Source organism: Alligator sinensis, unplaced genomic scaffold (assembly GCF_000455745.1).
Source record: "Alligator sinensis unplaced genomic scaffold, ASM45574v1 scaffold300_1, whole genome shotgun sequence".
In the NCBI taxonomy this organism is placed as follows: Eukaryota; Metazoa; Chordata; order Crocodylia; family Alligatoridae; genus Alligator; species Alligator sinensis.
In genome coordinates this window covers 1784404-1808477 of record NW_005842240.1, presented here as the reverse complement: position 1 = coordinate 1808477, position 24074 = coordinate 1784404, and the positions used below count along the sequence as shown (strand labels likewise).

The following is a 24074-nucleotide window of genomic DNA, read 5'->3' as shown; positions in this document are numbered from 1 at the left end:
CGATTAGTTAATGCAGGCTCTATTCTGGGTCATTTCCAAACGTAGATGATTCCCCTGAGTATAGGGATGGATTTGGTGAGAAGGGAGAGATTTCAGTATGCCAGGATGATGGGTGGGAGTGGGGATTGGGGGCAGGGGCAAGGCTGGGGAAGAAATTCCCATCTTTAAAGTTGTCTTATGACAACTGTGAACTCCAGAGCAGTGCCTGGAACAAAGAAGCCGCAGTCCTCATTGGCTCTCTGAATACTTCCATAATAGCAATGTGTCCTCTCTACCCATTGGAGGAATTATATCGTCTTATTAACATAGCATTTGACCACCGCACAGTTTTAATACTTCATTTGCTTCTGAGCTCTTAAAAAATCCTACTCATTGGCCCTGTGCATCTTTAGGCACATTTTATGTAGAGAATCAAGGCTTGTAACATCTTGGAGCAGCATCTCACATTCTTAGTCCAGGGCCTCACATACAGCCCCTTAACAAACAAATAATTTCCCCCTCTCTGGAAGTTCACACTTGTCCTGGCTGTCTCCCCAAGCTTTCCCACCCCCAGGTTTTCTGAGTTCCTGCTCAGTTGAAAGCCTTGGTACAGGCCTTGCTAGACACCCTCATCCCCGATGTGAATCATAATGGAACTTAGGCAGAGCCTAGGTGCTTGATCTCAGCATAGGCCAGACTCCAAACTAGGTGTCTAGGGATCTTTTCAGGCCCAAATTAGGTGCTTGTGAGAATGATCTGGGTTTGGCCTTTATTTCAATATTTGACTCCCCTATAAGGCTGATTTATTAAGAAGAGACTAAGGCCTGGAAAACACAGGAGGACAGAGACCTGGGGTGCACTCTCAGTGGGAAAGAGCGCTAAAGGGGAACCAGCAGAGCCTATTGAGGATAGCTGGAGAAGCTAGGCTTGCCGATGACTCTATCATAGGATGCTATGACTCCAGGTCAGGTAGATGTGCATGCAGACTATTTGTTTAAAAATCTTTCCTTATCTAAATCTTTATCCCTAGTTCTAGTTGAATGGTATTTTTGTGCAAGGCTCTTTGGCCAAACCATGACACTGGTCAAATGCTTCTGAAGGGAGCGGTAAGTGCCTGAACTCAGTCAAATGTGTAGGGTAAACCAGTTTATGAAAAAAGGCACTGGAGCCTTGGCCCTGATCTAAGAGGAGAGAGCTCTCAGGATTGTACACTGAGATAGATAAGGGCACCCTAGGACACCAAAGACCTGAGGAGGGTCCATGCAAAACTCAGAAAGGGGACAGAGGTACTATAATTCTTGCAGCTGATAGCATTATTCTGAATTGTTGTATTTATGCTTTAAAAGGCACTAAATTCTTTCAATAAAGTTGCAGGTCTGGTTCTAGTCACCTTAACTTTGACCATAATGATCATAACCCTTCTTCCAGCTGCCCGACTCAATGTAAAATGAATTAACCTGATCTAACTAAGATTTCTTGTTCATACTATAGTTGAAGTAATGCCAAAAGTCCTATTACTTTTCAAAGGACTAGAATCCAGCTTCTTGTTTCATATTTCTATGAACCATTAATGTGCCCTTGTTGCAAAGAAGGCTAATGGCGTATTGTGCTGCATTACTAGGAGCATTGCCAGCAGATCGAGGGAAATGATTATTCCCCTCCCTTCAGCACTGATGAGACCACATCTCAAGTGCTGTGTCTGGTTTTGGGCCCCTTGGCTGTGATGATCTGGTTGGGGCTGGTTCTGCTTCGAGCAGGGGGTTGGACTAGATGACCTCTCGAGGTCCCTTCCAACCCTCATTTTTTATGATTCTATGATTATTTTTTGTACTATCATTAGAAATGCCTATTTATGTTTGCCTAAAAATGTGAAACTAATACCTAGGGATAAAACAGCACAAACTAAATCTTCTGTAGAAAAAGACGAATGAGGGCTGAAAGTGGAGCAGTTCCTTAGTGGGAAATGCTGCTGCTGAAGCAGATTTGTTTACAAGCCAAAAATGATTTCTAATTTAAACTGCTTTTTAAGTCAATGTGGATTTATTCCCTTCTGGGTTTGAAACTTCGGGTAGGGAAGGACTCTCATAGAGGACACAAATGAAGTTATTTCAGATTGCAAAACAGAGATGATTTATACTACAGCCTCCTGTTTGTTGCTTTTTTCTATTACCGTGATGCAACTTCTGCCCCTCTTTGGGGTGCAAAATACAGTGGGTTTTTTTGGAGAAACTGCAAGCCAAGCCACTCCTGGTTATGTCATTTTGTGCCTACACTCTTAGCTAATCATTTTATCCTTTATATACAATTTATGCCCCCATTTGCCAACTGGTTGGCAGAGTACATGCAGGAGTGGTAGTCATGCAGCCGTCATCAGGATTGTGCGTGTTAACTGTTTTATAACTACACTATATAATGCCTTGGCCATAGATCCAAGTTTTCTTTTCTTGTAGCATCTCCCGGGAGACAGTAGAGTTAGACTGTTGCCTGCCATTGCCAGTGAGTTAATTCCCTCTATCACAGCAGATCCCACGAGGGAGTTGCTGGAGTATACTATATTCTGCAGTGCCGTGCTCTGTTCAGATGTCAGCGGTGCAACACTTCCCTGCTCCGTCGGGTAGTACTACACCACAAGAAATTTTCTTGTACTATTCTTGAATTCTTCTTTTCCTGATTCAGCCCTATCATTCTTGCTGTATTATCACACCCTGTTCTCTCTTCTTGATCGACACGGTTCTGGAGGCTGAAGACTTATAATTTCATAAGCTTCCAGTCCTGGCTGTACTCATTTTTGTTACTCTTCTCTGAGTGCCCTCTAGCTTGTTGACATCTCCCCGAGGTTGTGGACTTCAGGGCCAGGGCACACAAACTGGTTGCCACAAGGTAAAAAGGGGTTGGGATTTACCATGTATCGTCTGCTCTATAGTAACTGCTGATGATAAAAGGGGCAGCTTAGCCTTTTTTCACTTGACAATGGTTTCCTTTCCATTCGCCATGGGGTAAGAAGGTGCACACAGACAGTTCCCAGGGAGTCACTGATGTCTGTTAAGTGCCTGCCCCATTTTTCCTCACCATAACTGGTTGGGTTACCTACAGGGATGGATCCAGATGAGGTGCAGTGGTGCAGTTGCACCCCACTTTGATTCCTGATCCACCCAGTTTAAAACCAACTGATCAGCAGTAGAAGTAGCACTTCTATTCAGGCAGCAGTAAGGGAGTTGCTTGACTTCATGGTTCATTGCAATCTACTCAATTCCTTCTCAACTTCTTATTCCACAGGTGTTAATGTCCACCTCTGCATTTTTAATGGTCTTGATGTTCCACTAATCAAGCAATTCTTTCTTCAGTAGCTCTGTTATTAGCTGTTCCTCTTAATGCGGCTCTTATTTCACAGCCCTGTGCGTTATTTTTAATTAGAGCTAAAAACATCAGCTCAGGTTTGGAAACATTCAATCAGGTGAACATCAATTCAGGTATGGAAATAACTTTCAGTGAAGCATTGGATTCACTGTCAAGGTCAGGACTCTCAAGAAGACTTGCTTTTGTTTAATGAATCTGAAAGAGATGTGCCTTTAATTATAATGATAATCAGACTAAAGAAACAAGATCTTCTGATTACCTTTTACCTAGCTTGCCATGTTTTCATACATAATTTAGGTGTTAGCAAATTAATGCACATTCCAGTAAAGTTATATTTGTGTTTGCTTTGATCTTAAACTAAATATGGCCCTAGCATATTACTATATTTACTCAAATAAAAGATGACCCTGATTATAAGACAACCCCCTAGTAATTAGATTCTCTATATAGAAAATGTATACATTTGTTATGATTTTCCAGGTATACAATCTAATTATTGGAGGTTCACCTTGAATTTGTCCTCCTTCCACTGCTAGAGCAGGGGAAAAAAATCTGGGGAATAAAATAGATCTTTGCTCTCTGCTTCCCCCCATTTTAAAACTAGGGGGAAAGTGCAAAAGCAGTTGCCACAAAATTGTGTAGTTAAGATCCCCATTTTTTGGAGGGGGAGAACCTTATCTTGGAATCAAGTCAATGTGATAGTAAAGCTTCCGGTTTATTTTTACCTGGAGGAAAATGTATGCTGTGTTATATGTGATGATGTACCTGTACCCCCCTTATCAAAAACCTAGATCTCTTCATTTTTGTCTATAGCATAGAATCCCTATGCTAAGAGATTTCATGAATTTGAGTCTGAGAAGTTTGTGCCACCTTAAACCTTTCTGTGTGTTTATTATAGGTGTACTCTCAACATTGGGAAACGGATATGTTATTTTTATATCTGCAAGACACAAAAAGAAGCTGAAACCTGCTGAGATAATGACTGTGAATCTAGCTGTGTGCGACTTTGGCATTTCAGGTAATTCAGTGCTTTTTTATTGTTCACTATATCTGCAATTTTTTTGGTCCTGATATATAAAGCTAGCTTCTACTCTTGAATCTGTAGATGGGGCTCCTCTCTCATGGGAACCTTGGGCAGGCTGGCAGAATCCAGCCCTTTGTGTTTCTGCTCCATTTTTTCCACATAAACCAGAAGGAGAGGAAAAAGGATTAAAGAGCAATTTCAAGGGGGAGTAACTTTCTTCTTGGAAAGCAACCAAAAGTACAGAGAGAAATAGGACCTGATCCAGCAATCCTGCCTCTGGCAAAACTCCTGTTGAGTTTAACTCTGGATCAGACCAGTATTAAAAAAAGCTCATTTTGTAATGTTTGGTGGAATTGGCACAAAGCTGCTTTTATCACAGCTGAGGAAAATTATATTTTAGCTCTACAAATGGCACGGCACAGATCTAAATGCCTCATAAATACATACTGAACACATCCAATAGAAATAGGGGAGGGCAATGTCAAGAGTTCACGCTCTCCAGTGTTATAATTTTCTGTCTAGGTCCCCACTTTCAATGGGACGCCTTCTATTTTCCTTCCCATAGAAAAGAGTGCTCTGCCTATGGCAGGCTGCAAAGAATAAGACAAATAGCAAGTAATCGAAAGATCAGCATGCCCAAGTTGCCATCTGAATGCATGTAAAACTGGGGATGTGGATTGCTCTTGGTGACTCTTTGTTTTGTAATCCAATAAACCTTCATAAATCTCTTTAAGCTGCTGAGACTCCTACAGGCAATGGCAAATGGGCACTCTTTTCCAAGAGAAGGTCTTGGAGCAGTGGTTTTCAGCTTGTGGTCCATGGGCCCCTGGGGGTCTGCAGACGATGTCTAAGGGGCCCATGAAAGATGACCATGATCAATCAAAAGTATGTGAACACCCACACTTACAATTCAAAGGGGTTCTCACCTCTATTCAAATATTTTTAGGGGTCTGTCAATGAAAAAGGTTGAAAACCACTGCCTTGGAGTTACCACCATCACAGTTACAACAACTCGGCTTAGCTATAAGAAAATCCAATAGGAATATGCTCTTGACATTCGCCCAACTGACCACAAGGTGTCATTGGTGTGGTTTGTAAAAGAGCTTAAAGGAAGCAACGATACCGTTACCTTGCATTGTTATTAAATAACATAATTAATGCACCATAGAGAGAGCAGTCATTTTCATTGCATTTTCTGAGAAATGTCATGATTGGGATTGAGAATTTGCTATCTTGTGGCTGAGTGATCAGCCTGTGGCTACACAACTAAATCACAACTGGGGCATTTATTTGCTTGTGTCGGTAGCAAGTAGAGTCCCAGCATAATAATAATAATAACAACAACAATAATAACAATATTGCATAGCAATATTGCACATTGAATAATTTATCAGGCGTTATTTTCCATCTCTAGCACTCAGAAATACATCAAATAAATTTTAGACCAGGCTTGTTTCTTGTCTCTAATTAGGATCCCACTTGTGACTTGGATCATTTCTGCAAACCTACTTTCATCTTGATGCCATCTACTGGAGTATAAGGAATTGTTCCTTGATCGTGCAAGCTGCACGAGGACTGTGATTAAAACAAGGATTTAGAATCAGGACTTCCAGTTTCTGTTCCCAGTTCTTAAACTGACATACCATATAATTTTCAAACAAGTTAGTTAATCTTTTATGCATCAGTTGATTTTAATGGACACACACTGCTTTTTAACCCCTCCCTAATATTTAAAACTGAATATTTTCCCACGGAAACATTTTCCTTTCAGGAAATGCTAATGCCGAACAATGACACATTCTGTGGGAATGTATTGATTCCAGTTTAGGTTCGAAGGGATACCAGCACTCATTGCAAACTTGTTTTTTGGTGCACATATTTCTTGCCACCTTAGCTAAAAAATATCAGTGGTCTAAACTGCTGCAGGTTCTGTGCTAATCCTAGGCGGGCTTGCCAACCCAAGACATTTTTTTTTCCCTCTCAATATGCAAGCCTTTTGTTGTCAGCCAAATGTTTTTACTAATGCAGGTTTTTACTGATTTATGTTTTAATAATGTAAATGTAACTCTTCAGCCAGCCCTGTCCTGCTGCCAGGCCCCAGTTACAAGGGCTGGATTCAAATTTACATAACATCATAGAATCATAGAAAATTCGGGTTGAAAGGGACCTCAGGAAGTCATCTAGTCCAACCCGCTGATCAAAGCAGGACCAGCCCCAACTAAATCATCCCAGCCAAGCTTTTGTTTAGCTGGGTCTTAAAAACCTCCAAGGATGGGGCTTCTGCCACCTCTCTGGGTAACCTGTTCCAGTGTTTTACTACCTTCCTAGTATCAATCATAGAAAAAAAATTGGTTGTCAGTAAAAAGTTAGCAGGACATTTTTGGGGGGTTGGAAATCCTGCTTGACTGCACTGAAGTTTTTGCACAGTGCTGCCCTCCCATGCCATCACAGGGGTCCCCTGCTCACCCCCACACCCTGATGTCTCTGACTTTACTCTGCACTATGCTGCATCCTCAGCCAACCCCCCGGCTTGCCCCCATCAGCCCCACTCCCAGTGTCTCAGCATGGACTCGCAAAGAAGCCTACCTGTGACTCAACAGTATTACAGGCAGCCTGGATGCAGCAGCAGCAGCAGCTCATGGCTGAGCGAACACTCCCTGCAGGGTGCTGCACTCCCACTGACACCAGGTAGCACTGCTGTGCTCTGTCTGTTGGAGCTTCAATCAAGCTGCAGCTGCATAGTGTTTGTACTGACAGTTAACTTTTTCTTTTATGGAATTTACTGGCAGTCCTTTTTAGCCTGATTTTAAAAAATTTTTACTGACAGTCACTAAATTTACAGTTGGCACGCTGACCCTAGGTACTCAGTATTTCCATGGAGTTGTCCAGGGAGTGGCAATAGGTATTTCTCTAAAATCAAACCCAAGGTTGAGTTACAGTCAAATTGTTCATTTAACTCCTGTACAAACATAGCTTGGTTAAAAGGAGTGCTCCAAGCACAGAGGTGATGTCTGTTGCCTTTTATTATTGAAAACTGTGTATATCAGAGTGATTGCCAACTTTTTTATTTTTAGGTGAGCCCCTCATTATATTTGACATTTATTCTTAAAGCCCCAACTGATGGGATAATAGAATTTGAATTGCCATTGAAAGAAAAAAAAGTACCTTTCTAGCCTTCAGGGGTGTGTCCAGATAAGCCCAGTCACGCAGTATGTGGCAGTGCAAACATGTTACAGTCTGGAGTTATCCGCACTGCAAAGGCATGCTGCCCAATCATGCACTGCTCGGTTTCTTTTCCCCCGTGGTTTTTTTTGACCCCTGGATATCCAGGGGGAAAAAAAAAACAAACCAGAGCAGTGCATGCTCAGGCAGCATGCGCTGCTAAAAAGGGGAGCTGGGCCACTTGGAGCTGTGCTGTGGCTGCCAGCCCGGCTTCGCCTGGCAGGATCACCATGAGGCCCCCCAGGACACCAGGTAAAGCTGCTGCGGCCAGCACAGTGCTGGCCTCAGCCTCCTCTACACCACCTGGGGCAACCTGCCATGTGCCAAAGTACGTGTGGCATGGGCATTGTCTGGGGACAAGAAGCGGCAGCTCAAGGTGCGCCACTGCTACTTGTCCCCAGGAAGCCAAATGTCCACACTCATGTGGATGCTCCCCATGAGTTTTTGAAGGAAAGCTTAAAAAATATGAACCAAATGGATCTTAGGAGCTAGAAAATAATTTTTTATGGTTAATAAAACCCAAAGTTGTGTGCCTTTAAAATATTTTTATGTATTGCCAACCAGGAATTTTCCATCCCTGTGATTCTGGGAATAGAAAATATAATTTATGTTAAACTCAAATGTTCCATGGCAAAATGCTGAGTTAGCAATTATATATCTTCTGTCAAGAAAATGAAAACCAGAATGTTCTCTTCCTAGTCATTTTGACCCACATTTAATTTTTTAAATTTTTTCTGACTGTCAGTGTTTTATTTTGAATAAATTCAACAAAATGATAAACTATATTCCCTTATCACTAACATTTTTTCTACCACTAACTACATCTCCCTTTGCCACAAACTAGAGTACCTATTTTACTACATTTCTTTTTTCTTTTTACAAGAGCTTCTGATAACACCTCTTCATTTCTAGTCTACAGCCCTACTCTATCCTTACAAGCAGACTGTCTGCAGTTACATAGAGTCTTACTGCACTCAGCTTAACCTCTTTCTTAGGCCTAACGAAGAGCACTTGACGCCTGAAAGCTTTTCCAGAAGCTCTCCAACTATACAGTTGGTCCCAGGCAAGATATCACAAAAAATCCTTGCTTCTTGTACGTGTCCCTATTTCCCTAGTCTTTTAGCCAAACAGCCTAGTGTATAGTGATATTAGGCTATTCAATTACAGGTTCTTCAAGGCACTGTTACATTATAAGCAGGGTAACTTAATGAGAGTTTAATACTGTAGTATCATATTCAATTGGTTTGAATGGAAGTTGAACAGATAAATTCAATAAATCGTGAGACATTTTTCACGAAAAATATTGAAACATTTCACTTCATTTTCAAATCAAAAATTTTTTTGAATTTCTGTTTTATGAAAAATGTTACAATTTTATACCATTTCAGACTAAAGCATATCTTGAAATATTAGGATTCTCTACAGTGCTGTAACTCTGAAGTTGTAATGCTTCTACTCCCAAGATATGTTGGAACTTATTTTTCATAAGATTTAGAGAGGTTCAGCCCCAAAGGAACTGTTGGATCATTCAGTTTGATCTCCTTCATAATATAGGCCCTTAAATTGCATTAAGCCCTTAAACTTGTATTGAACTAGCACAGTGGGGCCCAACCATTTGGCCCTACAGCTTGGATCAGTGGCACATGTTGGTCCATGGCCTGGATTCAGCTTGCAAAGCTGGATCTGATCTGTGGGCAAGTATGGCTGGAGCCCACTTTGGTGCACAAGGTCGGTCTGACATGGGCCCCAACCCTGTATGCTGGATTGGGCCCCATGCCAGATCAGGCCTGCAGCCCTGTCCCCACATGCAGGGCCATGTTGTCTGGCCTGCAGAGCTTTGAAACTTGGCAGTGTGGGAGAGAGCCGTGTTAATTGCCATTGCTCCTCGACACCAGATATCTGGACCCATGGAGAACCCTATGGGTGGGATGACAGGGCTCTGCAGACTGGGTTTGGCCCACGGGCTAGAGACTGAGCACCACTGAACTAGAACGTACTTTCCAGAAAAGCAGCTGATTTTGATCTGAACACATTAAGAGATGAAAAATCCTCCGCTTCCCTTGGATCCTTAGGTTAGACTATCTTTCCTTCGTAATGTAACCCTTTTTCACAGTTAGCATCCTATATTTGGGCCATGAAAGGTTTTGAGCTACTCGGGTTTTGAGGCACTAGGCCATTTTACCCTGCATTTGAAGACACCAATCTTCTCATTGATTTCCTGGGTGGATAATGTACTGATAAAAGTTATAATTTAGAGACATTCCCTAATTAAGAAGAGATGGGAATTGGGAGTTTGTCCCTCAGTTAGGGAGAGCCAGTGAGTTAGTTAGAGGTATCCAGAAGTTGTGTGCTGCTTCACAACTTAAAGTGTATTGTTCTTTTCATTGATTGCATGTCTGTATTTATTGAACCCAGAGATCACTACAGGTAAAAGTAGGGCTTGTCTGTGCTGAAAGGGTTTTTGGACAAACAAAATGACACATTTATTCCCCTCCTTGAAGTTTCAGGAAAGCCCTTCTCTATCATTTCCTTCTTCTCTCACCGCTGGATTTTTGGCTGGATTGGCTGCCGCTGGTATGGATGGGTTGGTTTCTTCTTTGGCTGTGGGAGCCTTATCACCATGATGACTGTCAGTCTGGATAGATACCTGAAAATCTGTCACTTGTCTTATGGTAAGCTACCAGGGCATTTTCACTGAACAAATTTCTTCCCTGGGGGGAATGTTTAGGAATTTTATGACTGAATGTATGTGAATCATTCTTTATTCCCTACTCGCCTGATTAGCAGGGAAATCCCTGAATGGTAGTTTTGGCAGAAATGGTAGTTTAATTTTACAACATCTCATGTCAATGTCATTAATGATGTCCCATTGTGTTAGAGCCTGGGAGCTCCAAGGTGAAAAAGACTAGGCATTGATTTTTATTGCCCAGGTAGAGTGAAATAAACTGAAGTGAAGGAAAGAAATAACATAAATGGCAATGACTAAATTAGTACATTTAGATTTTATGATTCTCTCCATTTTTAATAACTTACGTTATCCATAGCAATGAGAGAGTAATAGAATTTAAAGTCAAAATTAAATATTATGTTCATCTCACCTAACCTCCCACATATCTTGCTGGGATCCTGTGACCCCAGCTGACTTCCTGCCCTGGGGCAGGGTCCTGGACACGATGATCTTCCGAGGTCCCTTCCAGCCCCAATGTCTATGAAATCTATGAAATAATACAGGGCATAGAAGTTTCACCAAGTGGTTTTCTGTATCTAATCCCTAAATTGAGCTAGAATGCATGTCTTAGAAAGATATCCAAGCCTTGATTTAAAGACTTCACATAAAGAAATCATGACATCTCTAAGTAAGTTTCCCCAAATGTTTATTGACTTATTAAAAACTTTTACCTGATTTCTAAGCGGGATATCTAGTTTCAGCTTTTGGCTGTTGAATCTTTCTATACCTGTGTTTCCTTGATGAGAGAGCATGTTACTATCTGAAAGCTTTTCCCTAAGAAAGTTCTTGTAGGCTGAGGGCAAGTCACCTCTTAAATTCCCTTGGATACATTGAGTAGATTCTGCTCTTTCAGTGCATCACTGTAAAGAAGAGCTTTTCAGCCTCGTATTATTCCTGTGACTCTTTCCTAAACAGTTTCTGATAAACAGATACTGTATTTACCCAGATTACCATACTGCATTTATCCAAGATGACCCTCTATTTAAGATGACCCCCAAATAATTGGATTCTATACATGGAAAATGTACATGTTTGTTAAATTTTTCCATGTATAGAATTTAATTATTGGAGGTCATCTTCGATTTGTCACTGCCCCTGACTGCTGCAGTGGGGGAAGGCAGTGACAGGGGGACAGGTGGTAGGTGAGGCAGGGGGGAGGCAGTGTAGGGGCAGATGGTAGAGGGGTCAAGTAGCCCCCATTACTTGACCCCTTGCTGCCTGCCCTATTTCACAGGATTATATACAGTAATTTTATAATATGATTATATAATATATGGTTTTCTAAAATATATGATGAGCATATAGAGTGAGCAATGGGACAGTATTCCCCAAAACTCCAGTCCTTGCATTACCTTTAATAGTTAAAGTAATTAACAACATAATTAATTGTATTTGACAAAACCATATGGGCACAGATATGTGCTTCAAATATATTACTGAACAATTTCATATAATCAGTTACTGTGGCTTGCAAGTGGAGTTCACTTGACACCGTTTTGGGAGATGCCTGAAATGGTGCGTTATTTAGCATATGGCATGGTGGGATACATAGTACAACGCCCCTCTGCCCTTTGGCAAGAACCTGGCACTCAGGCCACTGTGAAAACCAGAAAAACCATACAACTGCAGCTCTCCATATTCATGAGCACTATGGTTGCCTGTTGTGACTGTGTTAGGAAAAAACCTGTATGAAGTCAAGAAGACAGCCACTACATTTGATTTTCTCTTTGTGTTAGGAAATAACTATCCTTATTGAGATTCTAAGATGTCCTCCAGGCTAGGAAACGTATCTTATTTTATGTTCATACGTTGCTCAGCCAACTAGAGCCACTTTATAGAGTCACATGACATCACTCTAATGTAGACACCCATCAAAATCTATTTTTACATCTGGGTTTCATGTACAAAGCTAAGTAAAATGCTTTTTCTTGGAAGGAGGAAGAAAAAAACCCAGAAGTTAGAGGTCTAAAAATTCTTGGGCCTGTTCCATCTCTCTAATCTTCTCCCTGAAAGAGACAATATTATGGTGATTTATGAGGAGGAATACCCGGAGACCAAACTTTAGACTAGCTAATAAAAGAACAGAAACTACATATCTGATTTTGGTGCCTATCCATAACTCAGATATCAAATGCCATATAGTGATTGATCAAAGGTTTGTACCTTTGGTGGGTACAAAGACATAGCTAAAAGGCTGTATGTCCTGCGTAAAACCCCCTTGGAGGCAGGGTTTCCTGAGAGCCCGAGAGTGGGGGGTGGGAAGGGGGAGAGCAAGTGGTCAATCTTACTACTCTGGGAGTCAAAGGCACTGGCTGCTGGCTGCCTGTACCTGGCTGCTGCTACTGCGGTGTCTGTGCACCCAGCTACCACTGCCCAGAGCAGTAAAGACACCTTGGGAAGCTGCTATTCTGGCACCCCAAGGCTGGTACCCTATTCACCCAGCCCTAGTTACGCTATTGGGTGGGAAAATATTTCTTATTCAATGAAGAGAACTAATGAATACACTTCTGAATCCCACAATTCAAGGGCAATTTGCAGAAGTAGTAAGTGTCAAGTCATTTGATCAGCTCTTATTTGTACATGTAGAATAAGGCTAAATGGGATTTTGCCATATATGTGGGTTTTCAAATCCACCGTTGTAAAGGCTGAATTGTCTTTCAGGTACCTGGCTGAAGAGGCATCATGCCTTTATGTGTCTGGTGGCAATCTGGGCCTACGCTTCTTTCTGGGCCACCATGCCATTAACTGGAGTGGGAAACTATGCTCCCGAGCCCTTTGGGACATCGTGCACGCTGGATTGGTGGCTGGCGCAGTCTTCAGTGGCGGGGCAGGCTTTTATTCTGAATATTCTTTTCTTCTGCCTTGTGTTCCCAACAGCAGTGATTGTGTTCTCCTATGTTAAGATCATTTTAAAAGTTAAGTCTTCCTCCAAAGAAGTAGCTCATTTTGACACTAGGATACAAAACAGTCACCAACTGGAAATGAAACTAACCAAGGTGAGTCATAGATATTTCTTATCCTGATTTGTCCAACCCTAATGTCTGGGTGGAAGAGTCCCCTACAGAGCACTGAATATGTTTTTCTACTCGGTCATGTCACCAATGCACACTGATGATCTAAAAGTGCGCATGTTGACCTTTCCTCTCCTTGTACCTACAAGGTAGGAGGGCAAACTTGAGACAAATAAAGTGTAGTTTTGTGTGTAAGGCACCCAAGTGTGACCATTGATATCAGGATCCAATGTGAAGCTCTGCCGTAGGCTTCTGTTGTGGCTTTGGATGGTTCACTTCATCTTTGTGCCTCAGTTTCCCTGTCTGGATAAGGGGATGATAATACTTCCCTATGCCACACAAGTTGTAAGTTAGGTGCCCAAGATGTTTGGTGAAGAAAGCCCTAAAATATATAAATGAGAAGCAGTTTTTTGTTATTAGTTATATAAAGCTTTTGGACAATTTGTATTCCTCTCTCCAGAGAGATACAAGAACATATAGGTGATGCATAGGGAGGGTACAGGGGGGCACTTGCCCCCCCAAGACTGGCCACTGACATAGCTGCTGCTGGCTTCTGTGGGTGGTCACCAACTGCCCCCACCCTCGCCGTCGACATGGATGGCGGCGCCTGTGGGCGGTACCTGCTCACCACTCACTGCTGCCACCATCAACGCTGGCAGTTTACGTTCACCACTCTCTGCCATGGTGCCCCCACCAGTCCTGGGAGGCACCAGTCATTCATGCAAGAACAAGACATTACTTTGATTGTAGGTGTTTCTTTTTTTAGTCACAATGTGTATGGAAATTTTGCCCCAGCCTTGATGCATCCTGATGCAATGCCAATTGTTATAAATTGTGGGTACCCTGCCTTAGTTTTGTGTTGTTTTCTCAAAACTGGACACAGTACTCCAGGTGTGGCCTCATCAGTGCTGAATAGAGGGGAAGAATCATTTCCCCTGATCTGCTGGCAGCACATCTACCAGTGCAGCCCAGTATACTGTGAACTGTCTGGGCAACAAGGGCACACTGCTGGCTCATATTCAGCGTATTGTCCACTGAAACTCCCAGGTCCTTTTCTGCAGAGCTGCTCCTTAGCCAGTCAGTCCCAGCCTGTACCGGTGCATGGGATTGTTCTGTCCTCAGTGCAGGACTTCACACTTGTCCTTATTGAACCTCATGAGATTTCTTTTGGTCCAATCCTCCAATTTGTTGAGGTCTCTCTGAATCCTAGCCCTACCCTCCAGTGTATGTAACTACTCCCCCCAGCTGGGTGTCATCTGCAGACTTGCTGAGGGTGCAATCCATCCCATCTTCCAGATTATTGATGAAGATATTGAACAAAACACACCCCAAGACTGACCCTTGGGGCACTCCACTTGATACTGGCTGCCAACTAGACATTGAGTCATTGATCACTACCCTTTAAGCCCAATGATCCAGCCAGTTTTCTATCCACCTTACAGTCCATACATCCAACCTGTACATCCTTAGCTTGCTTGTGAAAATGTTGTGGGAGACAGTATCAAAAGTCCTGCTAAAGTTAAGTATGTCATGTCCACTGCTGTCTCCACATCCACAGAGACAGTCATGTCATCGTGGAAGGCTATCAGGTTGGTCAGGCATGACTTGGCCTTGGTGAATCCATGCTGACTGTTCCTGATCACTTTCTTCTCCAAGTGCTTAGAAATGGATTCCTTGAGGATCTGCTCTATGATTTTTCCAGGGACTGAGGTGAGGCTGATGGGTCTCTAGTTCTCTGCGTCCTCCTCCTTCCATTTCCTAAAGAAGGGAACTATATTTGCCCTTTTCCAATCATCTGGGACCTCTCCTGGTCAACACAAGTTTTCAAAGATAATGGCCAGTGGTTCTGCAATCACATTAGCCAACTCCCTCAACACCCTTGGGTGCGTGGCATCCGGCCCCATGGACTTGTACACATCCACCTTTTCTGAATAGTCCCTAACCTGTTCTTTCTCACTGTTGGCTGCTCATCTCATCTCCAAACTGTGCTGCCAGGTGCACAGTCTGGGAGCTGACCTTGCCTGTGAAGACTGAGGGGAAAAACAGCATTGAGTACTTCACGCTTTTCTGCATCATCTATCACTAGGTTGCCTCCCCCATTTAGTAAGGGATCCACACTTTCCCTGATCTTCCTCTTGTTGCTGACATACTGTAGAAACCCTTCTTGTAGAAACCCTCCTGCATATCCCTTGCTAGTTGCAACTCCAACCATGCTTTGGCCTTCCTGACTTCATCCCTGTATGCCCAACCAATATTCTTATACTCCTCCCTAGTCATTTGTCCAGGTTTCCACTTCTAGTAAGCTTCCTTTTTCTGTTCTAGCTCACTGAAGAGTTCCTTGCTAAGCCAATCTGGTCTTCTGCCATACTCGCTAATCTTCCTGCACATCAGGATGGTTTGTTCCTGCACCTCAGTAAGGTTTCTTTAAAATATAACCAGCTCCCCTGGACTCCTCTCCCCCTCAGACTAGCCTCCCAGAGATCCTGCCCATGAGTTCCCTGAGTGAGTTGAAGTCTACTTTTCTAAAGTCCAGGGTCCTTACTCTGCTGCTCTCCATCCTTCCCTTCCTCGGGATCCTGAATTCAGTCATCTCATGGCGCTGCTGCCCAAGTTGCCATCTACTTCTGCATCCCCCACCAATTATTCCTGGTTTGTGAGCAACAGGTCAAGAAGAGCACAGCCCCAGTTCTGGGTCTTGTATGGAGCCTGACTTCCTGGGGTTTAGATTTGTAGAGTCAAATCACTGAATAATGGAAAATGAGGGTTGGAAGGGACCTCAGGAGGTCACATCTAGTCCAACCCCCTGCTCAAAGCAGGACCAGTGCCAACTACATCATCCCAAATCCCTCCATTCAGCCCCAGAATTTCAAAGGAGGATGGATATAAAGTTCCCTTTTGGTTGATCTATGTTTTGATTGAAATGCTGGTGGGTGACAGAAGAAAGGGAAGGCTTAAAATCTTGAAGCAATTTTTTGCTTCAAGAAAATGGATATCGATAGATCAAAGCAGAGATTGGGCATATTACATTATCTGAAAGGGTTTAAATGGTTTGAGAGGCAAGCATTTCTGGAAGATTTGTGCTGTAATCACCTCTTTCCAAATGAGTTTTCTTGTACTAATATCTTTTAGGATGCAGTGCATTTGCCTATGAATTAGAGCAGTGCTGTAAAACACGCGCAACACTGTTATATAATGCCATAGAGGAGATATATCATGTTTAAATAGATCTGGGCAAACTGGCTTACTCAAAATAAGTGTCTAAAAACTTTAGCAAAACTACAACATTCTTTTAGTGTTTAAACAGAATATATCTACACACACACACACACACACACATACACACACAGAGCTGTCATAGGAAAGTCCTTTACAATAGCAATTCACCCGGTAAGAGTCTATAGAAATTGTTCACAGTATCTGCATTATGTAGCAGAGAATGAGATTCCTACTATGGCTCAGTTTAAATATTCGGTTGAAGAGTTATTGCTTGCAATTAAACTCCCATCAGTTCATTTTACACTGAACTAGAGAAATGCAGCAACTGTGACTATAGCTATGGTATTCCCATAAGGCTGTCAACTTGAATCTTTGCATGTCGCTCACAAAATTTGCATTTTTAATTCTGTTTATCCTCCAAAGTTATCAAATGATCTGCATTTTTACCTTGGAAAGTTGGCAGAATTATTATTTTTTAGCTTCCTTAACAGTCTCCTATGTTTTGTTCCCACCCTGGGCCCAGGCAGGAGATGAGGTTGACTTAGCAGAACTCTGACTTTCCCTCTCCCCTCCTTTTATAACCATCTTTCATCATAACATATTGCCAGCCGCTCCCAGGTTGCTGGTGATTTCCTCATGCATCATCAGCACTACCTGCAAGACAAGAAGCAGCCCTGTGTTGAACCTAAATGTAGCAGTCTATTTTCCTTTTCTCATTCCTTAGTTCCCCTTGTCCTTTCTGTAGGACCTGACAGTGGAGATTGGGGAAGACTGACAGGGGATCAGACAGGGAAAACCCTGACACACATGCACTCCCATCTGGATGCCAAATTTTCTTTCTGAAACATTGACAGCAATGACTTCAACCCAAGGCTGGAAATTTTGCTAAAAGTCCTTTCAAAGACATTCGCTTAAACAGTGAAAAGAATAGCTTTGGGCTTTATGCATGTGTTTGGGAATCACATTTGTGCTCACAGTTCCTCCAAAGCTGATCTCTGTGTCCTTGAGCAGGTCAACTTTGAGTGCTCAGGTATGGACACTTCTTGAAGCCTTTTAATAAGTAGCTTTGAGAGAGTCAGAGCACTAGCTAGTTTCTCTTGACTTCAGACTCTAGAAACCTGTGTTTGGATAAGTGGTCTTCATTTTTTGGGTCCTGATTTCCCATTTTAGACACAGAGTTAATAGCACTCACTTCTCAGGGGAGCTGGAAAGCATTTGGATGGACGAAGCTATAGAAATGGAACATACTTCAAAAAAGTCCGGGGAAGAAGTAGATACAGCCTAAGCCAGTGGTTCTCACCTGGGGTGCCATGATGCAGGTGCTGCCACTGTGGTAGCGGCCCAGTAAAACTGTCCCATGCACAAGGCTGCAGCATGTGTGCATGCTCCTCCTTCATTAAGGCTCTCTAATAGACCTACACCAGGAAGCAGAGCTGGAGCTGACTTGTGCTTATTATATATGTGTATATATGTATATACATATACACACATACACACACACACATATATATGTGTATACATATGTGTGTGTGTATAATTTATATGAACACGTTCAAATATTCATTTAAATTAAATTTCAAATTTCACTGGTTATTTTGGTTAGCGTATTCACCTCTAGGCTGGCTGAATAGCCTCAGGGAAAGATTTGTGCCAAGAGAATCACAAAGTTTTCTATAAGTAGCAAGTGAACATACAGCTGCAGATAGATAAGGAAAAGGACAATGAATGACAGGATCGGTTCACCTTGCAGAACTTGTCTCCAGCTGGGATTTATTTCTTTCCATTGTGTCGTGTGCTACGTCAGGTTGACTGCATCTGTGGTAAAGGAGTGCTGTGCTAGAGAATTAGTCCATAAAGAGAATTCTGTTAGGTAACTTTTTGCTTTCCTTCTGGTTTATTTTTGTCTCGCCAGGTGGCAGTGTTGATCTGTGCAGGATTTCTAATTGCCTGGATTCCATACGCGGTGGTATCTGTGTGGTCAGCTTTTGGGCACCCAGACTCCGTGCCCATTCCGCTTTCGGTGGTACCAACCTTGTTTGCAAAATCAGCAGCTATGTACAACCCAATTATTTACCAGGTCATTAATTGTAAATCTGCCTGTTGTCGGGCACGTGGCTCGAAGGCCCTGCAGAAGAAGAGCACCTCGCAGAATACCAGGTAAATTTTGGAAGTGGGGCAGGCCATAAGCTTTTTGATTCCTGAACACTCATGTCTTTATCTCAGAATCTTTACAGAGCGGATGAGTTGCTGTATTGGGATGGTCAAATTATTCATCTGGCTTGGTTTCTTGTTGTTGATAGTGGTTAGTGGTGGATGATATTTAGGAAAGTTCAACTCCTTCCACAACTAACCAGTTTAATTGCCCAACATCTGTAGCATGTGTTGAAGCATGGTTTCTTCTTGAGTGTCCCTGGTGGTCATCACCTGAAGCGCACTAAGACAGTTATCTATTACAGGTCCTATTCCAAAACCCATTTAAATTATTGAAAGATGCCTATTGACTTCATTGGGCGTTAGATAAGGCCCACAGTCTTTTTATCCCAACTAAAGGCATAACCATAAAAGGTGCTAAACACTAAGGCTGTGCGAAGCTTCGGTCCCTGATTCGATTCGGTGGAGATTTGGCCTAATTCGGTGGCCGAATCTCTGAATCCAAATCCTCCAAATCAATTTGGAGATTTGGACAGATTTGGTGATTCAGATATAGACACAGCTTTAAATGTTTTTTCTACATACTTCAAGATACCAGGTGGCTCGTGAACACTGCAATGCTGGGACAGATGCAGCATCCCACAGGAGCACGGGGGGGCTCCCCAGTGTGCTCGGCAGCAGACCCAGAAGTGGACCGGAAGCACTTCCAGTCCAATTCCTGGTCCACTGGGGAGCGCGCAAGGGGGTCCCCCATGGGCCCCCCGGCTCAGTGACTGGTGCCTCCTAGATCTGGTGGGGAGGCACCCAGGGTCCTTCTAAAGCTAGTTGCTGAATCAGGTGGGCACAGAAGGGGGGGGGCAGCATACTCCTCGGCAGACCTGGAAGTGGACTGGAACTACTTTTGGTCCACTTCCAGGTTCACTGCCGAGCACGATGGAGAGCCCCCCTGCTCCGTGCTCCTGTGGGATGTTCCATCTGCCCCATCACCGCACTGATCAAAAGCCATGCTGCTACCTCAAGGTATGTAGAAAAAACTTTCAAAGCTTTGCCTGTGTCCAAATTGCTAATTCACTAAATCAGCATCGAATCTTCAGATTCGGATTCAGTCCAATCGAATCAGGGACAGTGATCTGAATCAATGGATCAAATCACTGTCCCCGATTTAGGCCGAATCTGAATCCAAATTGAATAGGGCCCGTTTTGCATAGCCCTACTAAACACCCCGAGTTCCTAGTGGAGTCTGTGGGGGCAGCATGCCTGGCACATTGAAGAAACCAGCTGCAAGCACAAGTGTTATTCTATACAAATGTCTTAATTAAAAAAAAAAAAATCTTAAGAAGGCTCTTTGTTTCAATAGCAGCTTCACGGTGAAACTAGGTTGAAAAGGGTCTAAATCAGGACAGAATTTGATGTTTTTGCTTCATGGGATGCTAAAATATTGGCAGTGCTGTAACTAGGGTGGGATGAGCTGGATACCAGCCACAGGCACCGACTATTGTCGGGGTGCTGGAATCAGTCACTCCCTGACTGGGAATCTTTGCTATGTCGAGTGTAGCATTTTTTTTTAGGATAGCCAAGGGAACCAAGGAGTCTGCAGGATCTAAGTGCTAGTAGTTCATAATTCCAACTGCATCATCTGGTATGGAAACACAAAATGAATTCTTCACATAATTATATAAGCTAGAGAGATAAAAGTCCCTTTTACTGCACATTTTCAAGTGAGTTTTCCAGGTTTAACTATTACAGACTTCTACAACTTCCCTTGGGAAACTTTTATATCCTTGGAGATCTCACATGTCAGGAAATTTCGTTTGCAGTGTAGTTAGCCATTAAGGCCTACTGAAGACAGGGGTCTCATACAGCACAATAGTAGCAAAATAGTCTATTGCCCTGTGTACAGTAGTGTCTGTGGTATCAATATAGTATACAGAAATGGGGAAAAGTAAGACTTTCTGAATGCTTCATGCAGGAAATCTGTTCACTGTAATATCAAAAATCATCAGTGGGTAGCGAAGCAAAGCTTACCATCCATTATATATTGTCCCCTTCCATCAGATTCCCAGTTGCCAGCCAATCTACGCATGATATCTAACTTTAGAGGACTTCATGAAGTCTACAACTCCTTTTACATTTTAATTGGGATGTAGGAACCACCTGCCTGATCACGGGGAGCTATTGGTGGGTGCGGTAACTCACTGGTGTCTTTCAGTATCAATATAAATTTGGATTTATCTTCAGTTCACTCTATATAGAGAAGCATATATAGGTATAGGGAGGTATAGATATATAGAGAGGTATATATAGGTGCAGGTATACAGGTACCTGTATAGGTCATTGGGAGAGGCTTGGTGAACATAATGACTCAAACTGTGCTCAGCCTCTGGGCTAGACTTCCAAATAAAAGGAAGGTTAGAATATCTCCCTCTCCTTGAATACATGAAACATGGCAGGTATAAGCCCCATGTGAGAGTTTCAGGATTTATGTATGTGTGGTGAATAAAGTGACCTAGACATATTACGCTCTATGTTCTGGACTCTAATTATTTATAAGACCGGTTATTTCATGCAACATGACCACATTTTTTCTTCTTGTAGGTTGAATACAATATCTACAAATAGAATGTCTACAGCAGTTGATGAAACCTAGCAGGAAGTACACAGGCAGATGTATATGGTGAATGAAAATCTGTTGACAGACAATCATTTTCTTCTCAACTTTTTCTTTTGTAAAGAAATTAATATATGATGATGACTTTATTTTAATGTTTGTTTTTCTCTCTATTCCTATGTATTATGCACTATGCGCTTTTTTCATCCTAAATGGAATATCTCTATCAGAGCTGTGTAAACTTTTAGAGGATAAAAAAAAACAACAACCCAGTAAAAGGTCATTTGAATTAAAAATGTAAGTTTGCGTAGGCCATATTTAGAACACTTTTGATTTGCTTTTTGTGAACATTCACATGAGTGACTCTCTTCTTCATGGAAAGTTTGTCTCATGAATTTTCCTGAGAGGCATTTATGTGGTTATCTTGGAATCACTTTAATTTTCCTCTTCCTGTTTATAAAAGTTTTTGTTATCAAGCCAAGGAGCAGCAACAACATTCATGAGACCAATCCAAATTGTTCTTGAAGATGCCTCCACTTGTGCATGGTGACACCAAAAAAAAAAAAAAAAGAGAAAGGTATCTTGCTTCGGAAGAGTGATCCAGATCATCAGGATTAGGCATGTAAGATCCCTATACAGTGAATAGGGATAGCCAGATCTAGAAAATAGGTAATGAATGTTTAGGCATCAGGAGCATGTCTGAATTACTGGCCTTCTCCAGGATTTAGGATAATGATTCTGGGCTGCCTATGAGGAACCTCCAACACTTTGGGTTAAGAATGGCCAGAGGAGAGGAGCCTAGTTTGCACCAGGTGTATTAATTCCATGCAAAGCGCAGCACAGCACAGCACCCTATGACTGCTTTCAGTCCAAAACTTGGTAGGTAGTAGTGGTGCCCTCCTTTTGCACAGTACTCTAGTGGCTGCAGAACTCACTTTGGAAGTGAGAGATTATGTGACCAGGGAGAGAACAAGAAATGTGGAACAGGCCTCTACAGCCCAGTGATGGGGATGTTTTCTTGGAGTTCAGAAAACCTGTGTTCTTGTCCCGACAGCCAGGTTTATATCTGTTTTAACCAAGGATTGCCAAATTTAAAATACATAAGCAGGCCTGGCAGCAGGGGACAGAGCCCAGTGCTCCCAAGAGTGTGTCCTCTGACCCCATGAATTCTGTGCTCATGGCTCCCCTGTGGTCTAGCTTCAACAGGAGAGTAGGGATATAAATCTATAACTTGGAAACTTCCCTGGAGATCTGAGATGTAGGTTTGAGTCTCCACAGGCTGAAGTGACTCTGGGACCTTGCACTGCTTCTGCCCAGTCCCACATGCTGGGATCGGGGCCCTTTGGCCCCATGCCACTTCCACCTGGCTCCACATGCCACCATCCAGCCCCATGCACCAGGATCAGGCCCTGTGCTGCCCTGTACTCTCAAACTAGGATGCAGGGCCACAGCCCGTTTACCTGTGGGTAGCCCCGCAGGCCAGATAAATTGGTGCTGGGGGCTAGATCTGGCCCGCAAGCTGGTGGGTGGGCACCCATGCACTAAGTTATTGTGCAACGGGTAGGTGTCACCAGCTGTATTCTCAGGTGGAACGTGGCTCTGTGGGTGCCCAATAGACCAGGGATGTAGGTGGAATTTAGGACCCTTCTAGCTCCAGCCTGGTTCATAACTTGGAGTTAGTTGGAGCTACTTGAGTAGGTGGGTGATCTGGTTTGCTTGTGAGAGTGCCCAGGAGCCTTAGCTCTGGGTGCCTAGGGAACGTTTCAAGACACAATGGAGGCACTGCATGATTCGGGTTTGCTGAAGTAGGTTTGTGGCTGCTTGGAGCAGAGTTGATCTGCATTGCTTTCGGGACTTAATTAAGAGCCTAAATGGAAGTCCTATTTTGGTGCCTACAGGAATGATTCGGCTGTCGCCCCCACCACATAACTTAGTTGCTCACGTGACACCCCACAAAGAAACAGTGGTTGGAGCAAAGATTTAGCTGGCATCCCCTCTGACTGAAATATGTTGGCATTGTGCACTGTTGCAGAGTTTTGAGTTGTGAAACTCTTTGGAAAGAGAAGCAAATGTGCTATCTGTGGATAATCGACAAACAGAAAAAAGTAAGTTGAACAATTCATTTGATGCAAATAGTTTGTCCATGTTTAATCACTAGGAATATCCTGGGGGAAAATGGCATGAGATGTGAGGGAGATGCTGGTTACTAGCAGAAGGTATATAAAACAAGCAGCAAATGTATAAAAACAGATTTTTTTTTCCACATTCACTGCCCATCCATCTATCCTTTCTGATATCAGTATTAAATATTCAAAGGTAAAATCTTTCCTCAGCCTCAACTCCGAACCTCTGCTCAGAGCGACTGTAACAAGAAGTATATTCAATTTGGTACACACCGTACCTTCTCTCTTTCTCTAGCTTTACCATGCTGACATAGGCACTTTTACATAAAGGTACTAAAGATTAATATTTGCCCTTGTCCAAATCAAAACATCTTTCCTATGTAATGTAAAATTTCAAGGATAGGCTTAGTCTCAATTGCTCCTAAAAATATCAGCACAAGTCTCTTCTTTGCTCCTTAAAGGAAAGACAACATTAAAAAGGAATTTCAATTAATAGCCAGTTTAAGGCAAAGTTATAAAAAATGTGAGATGTTTGTAGCTTGTTGTTATTTCACAGCTGTGTTTAACATATGTTTTCTCGCTATAGCGATTTGAGCTCCTATTACAGCAGCTCTGTTGGGATGGGTAATCTGGCTTCACAAAATAGTACCAGGGA

At 42.7% G+C, this 24074-nt stretch overlaps 1 protein-coding gene across 1 annotated transcript in view; it reads left to right on the top strand.

Moving 5' to 3' along the window:
- Positions 1-21335, top strand: part of OPN5 (opsin 5) — a 33785-nt gene extending 12450 nt beyond the window's left edge. Inside the window, exons 2-6 of the mRNA XM_006027399.1 lie at positions 4235-4354; positions 10084-10254; positions 12972-13306; positions 18450-18694; positions 21284-21335. Coding sequence (XP_006027461.1) covers positions 4235-4354; positions 10084-10254; positions 12972-13306; positions 18450-18694; positions 21284-21335 — 923 coding nt within the window. The remainder of the gene's footprint in view (positions 1-4234; positions 4355-10083; positions 10255-12971; positions 13307-18449; positions 18695-21283) is intronic.
- Positions 21336-24074: the final 2739 nt, after the last annotated feature.